Raw genomic sequence first — 14,890 nt, forward strand, 5'->3', positions numbered from 1 at the left:
GATTCGTTCAGATGTATGAAAGTGGCTGAAAATACCTGGTTGACTTGGTGTAGACTGTTGTATAATGTAAAGTGGCACACTATGTGAGTGTTAGAACTGAGGGCAAAAGTACAGTATCTGGCGTTTCAAAGGCGAGACCGCTTCAATTCACGTGAAACAAGAGTTCATCGCCATGGACAGAGGTATGCTGTTGCACCACTCAGTCATCGACGATTTGTGGTAACTGGTAACGTTTTGCGTACGTGATACAATATACTATTGTTCTTCAAGTCACAATGGACAGAAGTAAAGCCAGGAAAGGGGGTAAACAGCAGCGTTATGATAAAACACTTACAATGCACCGATGTGTTTTACAGTGTGTGCAAGGTATTCAAGCAGAATCGCATTAAAGGAAATAATAATAGTTCCAAGAGAAGTCATCCACTGAGTCTGAAAGATGCTCTCAACTGCACTCACGCCACACTACAGCTCACACAAAGCCCAGACCAGGCATCCCCAACCCCCTCTTGACAAGCAGCCTTCACATACCTCATATCGGAGCTAGACTTCCATTAACCTGCAGCCCCCTTTTAAAGTATTACATTGGATGCAGCTTTAAACTATCAATCCACTTTCATTAAGAGTACGAATCCTGCCTATTACCAAGGTCTCTCCTAAGGTCTGACAAAAATAATAATGGCCTGCTGCTGTAAAAGAAATCTGAGGACTGTGTTAACATGTTACATCTGTGCTTATCGAGCTGATAAACAGAAGACGTGTGCTGGTATGTTATTGTCATGCCAGTGTGGCTGTATAGATAAAGCATTATTCACAATTATTTGAACACTATTATTGTAATTCCACCCCTAAAATTCAGACATAAAAAACACCAGAAAGATTAACATCAGGACATAGGTATAGTACTATAAACATTGGCAAGACAGACCAACAAAGATGATAAAGATCCCATTTAGTAAAGAGGCTACTCTTTCGGAGAGGTGGAAGCATGTTAGAAGGGTACAATCAATCATCATATTAGGTTAAAAGTACCCAGCTTGCACATTTCCTAGAAGCCAGTGCGGTATTCCTAAACTCCCTAGTAGGCAGGCTGATGTTTAAACTGTCAGTGTAATCACATATCATCATGATATGGGGCAGCAGGGTAGCCTAGTGGTTAGAGTGTTGGGCTAGTAACCGGAAGGTTGCAAGTTCAAACCCCTGAGCTGACAAGGTACAAATCTGTCATTCTGCCCCTGAACAGGCACTGTTCCTAGGCTGTCATTGTAAATAAGAATTTGTTCTTAACTGACTTGCATAGTTAAATAAAGGTCAAATAAATAAATAGTTAGGAGATTCACATGTTTAATGAGTCAGGAACAGAGATGCTTTGCCTTGTCATTAGCAGCTGATGTGACATAAAGTCACAGAGTTCTGGTGATTGATCAAAGTGAGTGATACCTATAGCCAGAGAGTCTGTGCAATGTCAATGGATGTGATGCCAGAGTGGGCAATAAAATGTGGCCAGTAGATGGCACAATACATAACTTCTTGTGTGGCTGTTTCACTATTAGGCTCACTGCCTTTATGTTTCTGTTCATGGTTAAATCAGGAAACTTAGACGTAACAAAATAAACAGTACACATATGTTTTTTAAACTGGAACTGTTTATTGCATCAAAATAATACATATGTGAGGAATATCCCCAGTAATTCACAGGTTATAGCCTTGTAACTCACACACCAATGGGGGGTGTATCACTTAGGAGGCCTCTTTATAACACCCTAGCTTGAATCATAATGTTCCGAGCTACATGATTTTGCCCAATATCCATCTTATCAATGTGACCTAGCCAAGCTATTTTATTTTATCACACTGAACATCATTTCATTTAGTACCCCACCACTTTAGACTTTATTGGGTGTTAATGAATTTAATCAAACTCACTGACCTTTTTATACATGTATCGATTTTTTTTCATTACATTTCAACAACAGGGTGATATAACATGGGAGAGAAATCGGGAGTCAAATGATATCTGATGTATTATTTGGGTTATTACTCCACTCGGGTAACGTTTGTACTTTCAGTCTGGTTTTAGAGGGACATCTTTGCATCTCTGCTTCAACTATATGGAAAAAGTCAACTCTTCCTTGTACCGATGTGCCGTGTTAAGACCAGGCAGTAGAAACAGAAAGAGATACAGAGACTTGTATTGCTGTAGGCCACATGGCATTGGTTGATGTTCTATGACCCTTATGTCTATGTATGACCCCCATACTTCTTGGGGGGTGGTTCAGGTACGGGGTGTGTCTGAGCTGGGCTGCTGGATGGGGACTATTGAATGCTGAAATAGAGGCTGGAGGAAGAGACCCAGGGTTCCAGTCACACACACTATTATAAAGATCCACAGGAACATACGGTCCACCACCATTGCCACATACTTCCAGTCCTCGATCACCTGGGAACACAAAGAGAACAAGGTATGGTCACATTACTGTCATGTTCATACGGTAACACCTGCAGCATGCAGAAATTGGGTACAATATGTGATTGATGAGTTTAAAAGTGATGCAAATGTAATATAAGATGGCAAAACCAAGAGAAAGCACCAGTGTAAATATTACTGAGCCAGACCTTGTAGCAGCTACTGACCCTTTCACCCCTCTCCTCTGCCTTTTTTGAAGGTGGACACTTTTCAAGCCTGGTCACCTCACTTTTACATTGATTTATTTATGAAAACAATCTATTACAACAGTCTGGGTTATTTTACTGGATTGTATTCTCAACTACCCCACATCCCAGTATTCTTCATTCCTGGTCTTTGAGGACTACAGTGTGTGCAGGGTTTTGTCCTAGACCAGCACTTACACAACTGGTCCAGCTGATCAAGGTCATGATCATTAGTGGAGCCAGGTGTTAAAAGTACTAAGCTGTACACACTGCGTCTCTCCAGGACCAAGGATAAAAAACACTTATTTGAGTTCTAACTCCAGCTCATTTCACAACACTAACCCCACTGACATGGTCATGGATCACTTACGTTCTGGTTATCATCGTCCCCCATCATGTGATCAGCCACGAAGCGGACCCCGTCCACTGCCTCCTGCACATCTCCCCCCCAGTCTGGGCTGCCTCTATGGCGGAGGTCCTGGGAGGAGGGGAAGCTGTTGGGCAGGAACTCGGAGGAGCAGGCCTCCCCCTTTGTGAAGGTGTGGGTGTACCCCAGCGGAGCTGTGACTTTGTTGTAAAAGTGTCCCGGGGAGGAGAAGGCCGAGGCAGAGGAGGAAGACATGGCAGCAGCGGGGGCTGTTTTGGACATGGCGGTGACAGGGTAGCCCAGGTCCGCCAGGATGGATCTGCGAGCTCGGAGTTGTCTCTGCTGGCGTAGCCGCTGGCGGGCAGAGTTATTCTTAGGGCGTCTCATGAAGAGCAGATGGGGCAGCTTGTTGAGGAACACTACCTTGACCCAGGAGGGCATGGTGTGTGTGCTGGGGGAGCGGTGGTGCACGTTGAGCACACACACACTGGTGATGATGGAGAAGGTCACCAGCACCATGGTGAACATCAGGTACTTCCCGATCAGAGGCACGTCCAGCGAGGTGGGAGGGACGATCTTGGAGATCAGGAGGAGGAACACAGTGAGGGCCAGGAGGACTGAGATACACAGAGTCATCTTCTCCCCACAGTCAGACGGCAGGTAGAAGACCAGGATGGCCAGAGAGGTGATGAGGACACAGGGGATGATTAGGTTGATGGTGTAGAACAGCGGCTTCCTCTTGATGATGAAGTCATAGGTGAGGTCCACGTAGGTTGGATCCAGAGGGTTAACCGTCCGCCTGCCCGGCAGGGCCAAGATGTCCCATTCCCCACTGGGAGTGAAGTCGTCCATGCTGGCCACCCCTGTCTTCAGGACCAAATCGAGCTCGGTGTGGTCGTAGGTCCATGACCGGAACTTGAGCGTGCAGTTCTGCTGGTCAAAGGGGAAGTGCTTGACCTCGATCTTGCAGGCACTCTTATAGATGGCCGGAGGCAGCCAGAAGATGCTGCCGTTGAACTGGACAATGGCATTGGTGAAGACTGTTACCTCATAGGTTCCATCCGCACTATGGAGAGAGTGATGAGGGAGGTAGGGGGAGAGGACTCCATTACAGAAACTTATTATCTTCATGAGAAAATGTATTACAATCACACATTTGATTTTCATGATCCGTAAATTACATGAGAAAATGTATTACAATCACACATTTGATTTTCATGATCCATAAATTACATGAGAAAATGTGTTCATCGTTTGGAAAATGAATACTTACTTGTTATAGAGCACAATATCAGGTAGCCAGATGTGTCTGGAAGGAATACGTAGCTTGTCAATGCCATCATATTGAGAAGGGTCCCATGATAGCCTGTAGTCATCCCAGTGCTGAAGAGACAGGGGGGTTACATATTTAACATTTTAGTCATTTAGCAGACGCTCTTATCCAGAGAGAATTTGATGAGCAATTAGGGTTAAGTGACTTGTTCAAGGGCACATAGAGAGATATTTCACCGAGTCAGCTCGGGGATTAGAACCAGCGACCTCTCGGTTACTGGCCCAACGCTCTTAACTGATAGGCTACCCTCACTGTTCTGACTGTTGCACTCAGTCACATAAGGACTCTCTCCCAACACCAGATCATTCCCAATGACACACTTAATTATCATTGAAATGAAAAGTGGTGAATGGTGTGGGCACAATTATCAGTCTGTTCTGTTCCGGATTGTCTGAGTCAGAGGCATGGTTCTGCTTTAATTCAGGTTCAGTGACAAGGACACTGGAGCTGGAGATGGACGAGGGGACAGACTGAGTAATGAATGATTAATAGGATAGGGCCATAATCTTCACGCTTACCTGTGTGAGCCAAACATTGGTGGTCATAATCTGCTCTCTCTCATTCTGGAAAGGAAAATGTCAGTGTTAGCTTCATCTAAAAACAGGCTATTTACTATACGACACACAAAGCATGTTTAATGACAAAACTCAGACACACGTACAGACTCCAGCACACATGCATTCCGCTAGTGCACATGCTTGATTTAGAAGAGAGTAAAAATGAGAGATGTGTTTCCACGCTGAATAAATTCCCTACACATGGGGTCAATTGTTAAGATAAATGACACCCTTCGCCTGGGACACATCTGCCATCTGAGTGCCGTTGGACCTGTTGATAAATCCACAGAGCGCTTGCATCAACTCTGAACAGCAAGTAAAACGAACACCCCTAAAAAGGAGTGGGCAGCAGAGTGGGCAAACCTCCAATGCACGCAGCAGCACAATGCTTTAAAACAACTATATCACACTTCTCATACCATTACACTTTACAGGACATTCAAATTTCAATTACCAAAGAAGAGGAGGACAATAGAGGCCATAAACAGAGGACGTATGTGTCGTGCTGTTATTCTCTGGGCCATGCCTGGGCTGAAAGGAAGGGAGGGAGGGACCCTGTAAATCAGTGTGGGACTCCAATGTCCTCTCCTGCAGCAGCTTTTACAGCTCCTTCTAACGCAATGTGCTGAAGTTTCAATCTGGACATGACAGAGATGGAGAGCATAGCCCTGCCAGATCCATCCTATACCCATGCTGTCATTAGGGCCAGGACCTTTCAGTAGAATGTGTGTAAGTAATTAACATGGTTGCCACTGACTCCTCTGAGCTCTGCTCTCCCTTTCTGTTCTCTCATCTCTGTTCTCTCCTCTCCCTCTGTGGTCTCACTCATCTGCCCCATCTCTCCTCTCCGTCTCAGGGCCTCTAACTGGCTCTATGGAATGGCTATCATGAGACTCACCACACTGATGAGTTGGGCCAGGGACACCTGTAGTTTGACAGTAACCCGCTCTGTCCTGTTCACAGCTGGGCGGATCAGCTTGTTGTAGCGATCCTTTCCCAGCAGACAGTTCATCAGACGCTCCTCTGAGTCCGCACAACTGCCACCTATGGATAGAGTCAACAGTGATTTGGAGATAGTTACGGGAAATAGTCACAGTTGTTACCTTTATTGAAATTGTGTTATAACAATGACAAAACTCGATTACTGTGCGATAAAAAAGACCCACTGGCTGTATCTGTTGTGTTTAGTCACTGGTTTTATAGCTGGACTGTCACGCCTGTCTTTTTATGTTGTTTCATGGAGCATGTTTTATGGCCCAGTGTGGACTGGATGAAAACTGTGTTGCTGACTGCAGTGTTTCAGTCTTTCAGCTGCCCAACCCAGGACAAAGAGGAGCAGAACAAAACACCTACTGTGACACTTCCTGGTTTTTATACCCTTGTACCTGGAGGTGTTTAATAGCACTCCAAACAAACTGCATACTAAAGTGTGAGACAAACTCCCACAGGGGAGAATGCATGTCTGATAGGGCTTGGGCTTTGTTAAATATATAGTGAAAAAATATATGAGGGCCTTGGAGCTACCTGCGGAATAATTAACATCCGGGATATGGGAGGGGAGATATTTCTGCAGTGTTAATGATTCTGAGAGAGCCAGAGCCTAAAGCCACATGATCAGCCTTTTGTCTTATGTGAGCTCCAGCCAGGAATACCATTCACATGAAACAAACCAGCACACCCTCTGCACCTTGATAAACAATGCACAAGTCACCCCCCTGAGGGAGGAAGGACAGGGAGGCTTAGATGATAAAACGCCCTCTCTTCCACCAACAACCCTCCCTTCCCCCACCAGCCCTCATCTATAGTGAGTAATGCTCTGCCATACAGTAGCAGAGAGTAGCTGAGTAGCCCAGTCAGGAGAAATTGTTTTGGAGAAAAATGCTTAGTCAAATGGTACATGCCCTGAAGTAATCTTTACAATAGCTGCTAAGACTGTTGCACTGAAAAATATTAATTTGAAGATTCATGATGTGGTATTTGGTATTTTATTAGGATCCCCATTAGCTGTTGTGATAGCAGCAGCTACTCTTCCTGGGGTACACACAAAACATGAAATAATACTGAACATTAATAGACAAGAACAGCTCAAGGACAGAACTACATACATTTAAAATGTTACATAGCCTACATATCAGTACATACAAACAATATCTAGCTCAAATAGGGGAGAGGCGTTGTTTTTTTTAAACCAAATTTGCTGTTTACTTGAGCAATATTTGATGGGAGGGAGTTCCATGAAATACTGTACATTTTCTTAAATTTGTTATGGATTTGGGGACTGTGAAAAGGCCCCTGGTAGCATGTCTGGTGGGGTAAGTGTGTGTGTCAGTGCTGTGTGTAAGTTGATTATGCAAACCATTTGGAATTTTAAATAAATTGTTTCTTATAAAAACAAGAAGTGATGCAGTCGGACTCTCCTCTACTTTTAGCTAAGGGAGACATAGTATTGATTCACATTTTTGGATAATGGTAGCTAAAAATAAGATACACGTTTTGACTATAGATCCCTTCCCAATAGTGTATTATCAGTGCCAGTTTGTGCCAGGCAATTACCACAAATCCTAATTATCGAGGTATAGCTTCATGTAGAGTTGAGTGTCCAACAGGACTCCCTCATAGACTGGTGCATGTTTCCATGCCTCCCCTATCATCAGTCAGGTGGACTCTACAAGACAGAGGTCCCCCACAAGACAGATGGCATGTTGTCAAAGCCCTGGGAGGCTGCTGTCAAATATCCACACTCTTTACCCAGAGGTGAAGGGCACTGGCCAGTGGGAGAGCAGGTAATTCAAACAAGTAATCACTACCTGCTGAGAAGGGCTATTACACTGTGTGTGTGTGTGTGTGTGTGTGTGTGTGTGTGTGTGTGTGTGTGTGTGTGTGTGTGTGTGTGTGTGTGTGTGTGTGTGTGTGTGTGTGTATGTATGTATCAACTGGGTCTTGAAAGGGGAGACAGGCTATAGGGAGGTCAGAGACCTGGCAGTGTGGTGCCAGGAGAACAACCTCTCCCTCAATGTGAGCAAGACAAAGGAGCTGATTGTGGACTACAGGAGAAGGAGGACCGAACAGGCCCCCATTAACATTGATGGGGCTGTAGTGGAGCGGGTCGAGAGTTTCAAGTTCCTTAGTGTCCACATCACCAACGAACTATCATGCTCCAAACACACCAAGACAGTCGTGAAGAGGGCACGACACCATCTCTGCTAACGCATTGCAAGTGGTACCGGAGCACCAAGTCTAGGTCCAAAAGGCTCCTTAACTGCTTCTACACCCAAGCCATAAGACTGCTGAACAATTAATCAAATGGCTATTCACATTGACACTGTTTATTATCTATGCATAGTCACTTTATCCCTACCTACATGTACAAATGACCTTGACTAACCTGTACCCCCGCACATTGACTCGGTACAGGTACCCCCTGTATATAGCCTCGTTAGTGTTATGTAATTTTCTTGTGTTACTTTCTGTTTTTTTGTCTTAACTCCATTTCTTGAACTGCTTTGTTGGTTAAGGACTTGTAAGTAAGCATTTCACAGTAAGGTATATGTGACAAATAACATTTGATTTGATTTGAATGTACATGCCTTTTAATGGCAACACTTTAAAAGTGTGGCATTGACATTATCTTGATTGGCAGCAGAGGGCAGCGGGGTTAATATAGTGACTGAATCAGCAATGGTTGACTTTTAAAAAGGTCACTCTGCTCTATGCTCCAAAATACTGCATTCTCAAAAATTGCATCTATGACGAGATTGAGAGGTGCATAATAACCCTGTCTTTTGACCCAATAGAAACAGCAGGCAAACAACATCCTGTCATCTGGATTTCAGTAAAGGCCCTCAAGACATGCCAGAGGTCCTACTGATTACAGAACACTGTGGCATTTATCTGTATGGTTAGAATATTACTGCCAGGTACTCCATGCTGAGCACAGACAGACTGGTCACCAGCCAGGCCTGTGTGCTTTAGCCAGTTCTCCTGGCTTTATTTTCAGGCCATACATGTTATGACAGTGTACCAACAAGACAGAGTGGACAAGTAAAAAGATACACATAGCATCTATCCCAGCTGTCAAATTCACTTGCAAGAAGGTGCTGTAAATGGCCAGTGTACTGTATAGGCAAAGTGTGATATATGATCCTTTACTCTCTCAGTGACTTCCCAGTGACTTTCTCTTCCTGAGAAGGGCCAGTCTAAGCTCCTTCATCTGTGTTATTGTGGTAGTCATGCCCATTTGATGCCCATTTGTTGGAAACCTTTTAACCAAACTGCTCCTCCAACCACAGCACAGTGAATACACACAACATGTTTTCTATGATAATACCCAGAATGCCCTTATGACTGGTTGTAAAGGCTACTGAAACATAATAGGTTTGACTTTGCCCACATTTTGTTACGTTACAGCCTTGTTCTTTCTTTCCTCATCAATCTACAAACAACAAAAAATCTGGCCCTTTACTCAGTACTTTGCTGAAGAACCTTTGGCAGAGATTACACATCGAGTCGTCTTGGGCATGACGCTACAAGCTTGGCACACCAGTGTTTTTGGGGAGTTTCTCCCATTTGTCTATGCAAATCTAGTCAAGCTTTGTCAGGTTGGATGGGGTGGGTTGCTGCACAGCTATTTTCAGGTCTTTCCAGAGATGTTCGATCATTGTCTTGGCTCTGTGTTTAGGGTCGTTGTATTGTTGGAAGGTGAACATTTGCTCCAGTCTGAGGTCCTGAGTGCTCTGGAACAGGTTTTCATCAAGGACCTCTCTGTACTTTGCTCCGTTCATCTTTACCTCGATCCTGACTAGTCTCCCAGTCCCTGCCACTGAAAAATATTCCCACAGCATGATGCTACCACCACCATGCTTCAACGTAGGGATGGTGCCAGGTTTACTCCAGACGTGACGCTTTGCATTCAGGCCAAAGAGTTCAATCTTGGTTTCATAAGACCAGAGAATCTTGTTTCTCATGTTCGGCGAGTCTTTAGGTGCCTTTTGGCAAACTCCATGTGGGCTATCATGTGACTTTTACTGAGGAGTGGCTTCCGTCTGGCCACTCTACCATAAAGGCCTGATTGGTGGGGTGCTGCAGAGATGGTTGTCCTTCTGGAAGGTTCTCCCGTCTCCACGGAGGAACTTTAGAGCTCTGTCAGAGTGACCATCAGATTCTTGGTCACCTCCCTGACCAAGGACCTTCTCCCCCGATTGCAAAGTTTGGCTGAGAGGCCAGCTCTAGGAAGAGTCTTGGCGGTTCCAAACTTATTCCATTTAAAAATGATGGAGGCCACTGTGTTCTTGAGGACCTTCAATGCTGCAGAAATGTTTTGGTATCGTTCCCCAGATCTGTACCTCGACACAATCCTGTCTCGGAGCTCTACGGGCAATTCCTTCGACCTCATGGCTTGATTTTTTCTCTGACATGCACGGTCAATTGTGGGATCTTATATAGACAGGTGTGTGCCTTTCCAAATCATGTACAATCAATTTAATTTACCACAGGTGGACTCCAAATCAATCAAACATCTCAAGGATGATCAATGGAAATGGAGCTCAATATCTAGTCTCATAGCAAAGGGTCAAAATACTTATAAAAATTAGTTATTTATCATTTTAATACATTTGTAAAAATAAATCTAAAAACCTGTTTTCACTTTGTCATTATAGAGTATTGTGTGTAGATTGCTGGGAATTTTATTTATTTAATCAATTGTAGAATAAGGCTGTAACGTAACAAAATGTGGAAAAAGTCAAGGGGTCTGAATGTTTTCCGAATGCACTGTATATATAAAAGTATGTGGACACCCCTTCAAATGAGTGGATTTAGCTATTTCAGCCACACCCATTGCTGACAGGTGTATAAAATGAAGCACACCCCCATGCAATCTCCATAGACAAACATTGGCAGTAGAATGGCCTTACTGAAGAGCTCAGTGACTTTCAATGTGGCACCGTCATAGGATGCCACCTTTCCAACAAGTCAGTTTGTCAAATTTCTGCCCTGCTAGAGCTGCACCGGTCAACTGTAACTGCGGTTATTGTGAAGTGGGAATATAATGCAAACATCTAGCAACCCAAAGGTAGTATTTTCGAATCTCATAACTAACAACTTTTGCATTTTAGTTAATTAGCAACTTTTCAATTGATGACTACTTTTTGATACTTTGCAAATACTTAACATATTTGCTAACCCTTCCCCTAACCATTTTAGCTAACCCTTTAACCTAACTCGTAACCTTAACCATAACTCAGCTAATGTTAGCCATCTAGCTTAGTGTTAGCCACGAAATTAACGGTAGTCACAGCAAATTGGAATTCTTAACATATCATATGTTTTGAAGACTCGTAACATTTTGTACATTTGCAAATTCGTAACACATATCATACGAATTGTAATTAATAACATATCATGTGAAATGGTTGACGGATATCCACAAATTAATACATGCCATAGCAAACATAACATATCATACTAAATGGATTGTGTCGGATTAATGTCAATAATATGAAATGGTTTTAGGCCAGGTTGGCTGACTAGCCTGTGAATGTGCTTCACTGCTTGTCCTCCTATGTCCGACCTAATAAAGAGTAACACAAATATTGTGTTATTCTCTTGACAGTATTTTATCTAATTGATTTTTTTGAAATTAAGGCATCAATACATGTTGAACTATGTTCCTCTCTGATAAAAAAAAACACTTTTAATCACTCGTGGAAACTTGGCTAGCATGAAATTAAATAGTATATTACATGCACTGTAGGTGAATTACAAAAGTGAACCTCCTTTCTGAAGGTACAATTATAACAACATCAGCAAGAACAACCCATTGTAGAGAGAATATTTTTCAAATGAATTGACAATGCAATCGAAATTCACATACATGAAATACTTACATTTTATAAAAGTGAAAAGGAAAGCGAGGTGAGTGAGAGTCCGTGTCATTTTGACAGTGCCACGATATCCATCCGTGTCCTCATTCAGGAAGCCTAATAAGAATAGGATCTAACGTGCTTACCGAGCATTCCCAACTCCTAAAAAGCTCCATACACGTGCGCCTGTCCGGCACTACAAATAACGACACCCGCATTAGTTAGAACAAATGTTTACTGAAAACGGTGTGTCTGTATCAGATCGAGATTTGCAGGTGAGTTGGGATAGAAACGAGACCCTTTCCCCAGCATACACCGTTCCACCTTCCTCACTCGTTACGCATCGAACTCACACACAAAATGATCTCCTGAGCGCAAATCTTGGATAGACTAATTGCTATTTCCATCCTTCCATCAGTGTTGATATTTAGTCATATGAGCTGTTATAGGTTGTAAGCAGGTTTCTATGATACTACTTAGACTATAAACAATAACATTTATGACAATAAAAATGATTTGTTTTCTTGATTTATTAACCAACAACAAAATCTGTAAAATCTATATTAATTTGACCATATGTTACCATAGTGACATGGGTTGAATCTAGGCCACTATATGCATGCGAAAACACCAGTATGGGTCACATGATAATCTAAGTGACCCTACATGAGGATTTCTCACTTAAATGATAATCAAGTATACTGGAGCCTTTTATTAAATGTTTTATTTGTGTCCATATTGTGTTAGATGACCAGAAGAGTGTATGTCCCCTCATCAGATTAATGAGTGTGATTATTTATCTCTCTCCCTCCCTCCCTATCCCTATCCCTCTCTCCCTCCCTATACAAGCCCTAACACACTCTCTAATCCAACACTGACACAGAATCTGACATCTCAGTTCAGTTGCTTCAACATCTGAATGCTCTGACCAGATAACCACAACTAATTAAACTTGTTTGTTTCCTGCCACACATCTTCTCTGGCTATCATGGCAGATGTATAATGAGTTGGGTGATTCAGTAACGTCACACAGGTTTGGTGAGGACGTTTGCAATGTCCAATGATATGTTGGGTGATAAACAACCCTGTGTTTCTGGATGGGACAGATTTACAGTAGTGGTCCCAAGTCAGTCCAATGGCAGAGCAATTTCAGCCCAGCAGATTTACTATCTGCCCACTGCTTAACCCCTCATTATTATGCCCAATGAAGGAGCTGTATCGGACAGAGAGAGCAAGTCCTCATTGTAATGAACAACAAACACACTGCATCTAACTTCCTGGTATTGTTTTTATTTTAAGGTTGCCTTGATTGCATTACTGTTGATGATATCTGGAAATGTGCATGTACACCCTGTTGCTAGACCCAATTCTAATATGTGCTCTGATATCTGTTTCACTGATTTCTGCTCTCGTAAAAGCCAGAGTTTTCTGCACGTTAACACTAGAAGCTTATTACCTAAAATGGATCAATTGAAAGTGTGGGTTCACAGCTCAAATCCAGATGTGTTGGTCATTACTGAGATGTGGTTAAGAAAGAGTGTTTTCAATACCGACGTTAACCTTTCTGGCTATAACCTTTTTCGGCAAGACAGATCTTCCAAAGGTGGGGGAGTGGCAATCTTTACCAAGGATCACCTTCAGTGCTCAGTTGTCTCCACCAAGTCTGTCCCCATACAATTTGATTTGCTGGTTTTAAGCATTACACTTTCAAATAGCTCTTTGTTGACTATTGCTGGGTGTTATCGTCCTCCATCAGCACCAGCCTGTACTCTAAACTCTCTCCTGGCCCCTTACACTAAGTCTGAATTTGTCCTGCTAGGTGACCTAAACTGGGATATGTTTAAACCACCTGACCAAGTCCTAAAGCAGTGGGACTCCCTAAATCTTTCTCAGATTATTACCAATCCCACAAGGTATGACTCCAAACACCCAGAAAAGGCTACTCTCCTTTGTTATCCTCACAAATAATCCTGATAGGTACCAGTCTGGTGTTTTCTGTAATGACCTTAGTGGCCACTTTCTAAGCAAACTTTGGGATTTATAAAAAATAAAAACTTGATGGGAGAATGTGCGGTCCTCCTTGGACACTTTGACCTATACCTATGCACATAAACTGGAGAAATGAGAAACTGCGACTCAGATGGCAGAAGGATGAAACTCGAGAAACACTTTGAAATTGATACCATTGAGTAAAATAAATCAAAATATTACCTCTCGCGTATTATATATGAAGAATTCCCTGGAGTGCCCTCAAAACAAACATGATTTAGGATAAATACATACGGAGATCTGCTTTTGCAAAATAACCCCTCAAATGTTGTACTGTTTAATCGGGAATCATATTTAATTGGATCTGTAATTATTAACCTGTTTGGTTTAGGGGGCAGCATTTTCACGTTTGGATGAAAGCATGCCCAGAGTAGACTGCCTGCTACTCAGTCCCAGTTGCTAATATATGCATATTATTAGTAGGTTTGGATAGAAAACACTCTGAAGTTTCTAAAACTGTTTGAATGATGTCTGTGAGTATAACAGAACTCATATGGCAGGGGAAAACCTGAGAAAAATGGGAAAGTGGAAAATCTGAGGTTTGTCATTTTTCAACTGTTGGCCTATTGAATACACAGTGTCTATAGGGTCATATTGCACTTCCTAAGGCTTCCACCTAGATGTCAACAGTCTTTAGAACCTTGTTTGATGCTTCTACTGTGAAGTGGGGGCGAATGAGAGGGGAATGAGTCAGAGGTCTGCCAGAGAGCCACAAGCTGGCCACGCGCATTCATGTGAGAGTTAGCTTGAGTTCCATTGCAATTCTGAAGATGAAGGAATTCTCCGGTTGGAACATTATTGAAGATTTATGTTAAAAACATCCTAAAGATTGATTCTATACTTCGTTTGACATGTTTCTACGGACTGTAACAGAACTTTTTGACTTTTCGTCTGCACCTAGTGCTCGCTTGTCATGAATTTGGATTACTGGGCTAAACGCGCGAACAAAAAGGAGGTATTTGGACATAAAGATTAACTTTATCGAACCAATCAAACATTTATTGTGGAACTGGGATTCCTGGGAGTGCATTCTGATGAAGATCGTCAAAGGTAAGTGAATATTTATAATGCTATT

At 42.7% G+C, this 14,890-nt stretch overlaps 1 protein-coding gene across 1 annotated transcript; it reads right to left on the reverse strand.

Moving 5' to 3' along the window:
* Nucleotides 1–1,640: 1,640 nt before the first annotated feature.
* LOC135504122 (neuronal acetylcholine receptor subunit beta-4-like) lies at nt 1,641–12,095 on the reverse strand. The gene is made up of 6 exons (XM_064922434.1): nt 11,791–12,095; nt 5,805–5,950; nt 4,868–4,912; nt 4,290–4,399; nt 3,020–4,082; nt 1,641–2,437 (listed from the first exon to the last, which is right to left on the reverse strand). Exons 1-6 carry the CDS (start codon nt 11,837–11,839, stop codon nt 2,273–2,275), a joined length of 1,578 nt encoding a protein of 525 aa, XP_064778506.1. The 5' UTR covers nt 11,840–12,095; the 3' UTR covers nt 1,641–2,272.
* Between the last annotated feature and the right edge of the window lie 2,795 nt (nt 12,096–14,890).

This window comes from Oncorhynchus masou, chromosome 2 (genome assembly GCF_036934945.1).
Source record: "Oncorhynchus masou masou isolate Uvic2021 chromosome 2, UVic_Omas_1.1, whole genome shotgun sequence".
In the NCBI taxonomy this organism is placed as follows: domain Eukaryota; kingdom Metazoa; phylum Chordata; class Actinopteri; order Salmoniformes; family Salmonidae; genus Oncorhynchus; species Oncorhynchus masou.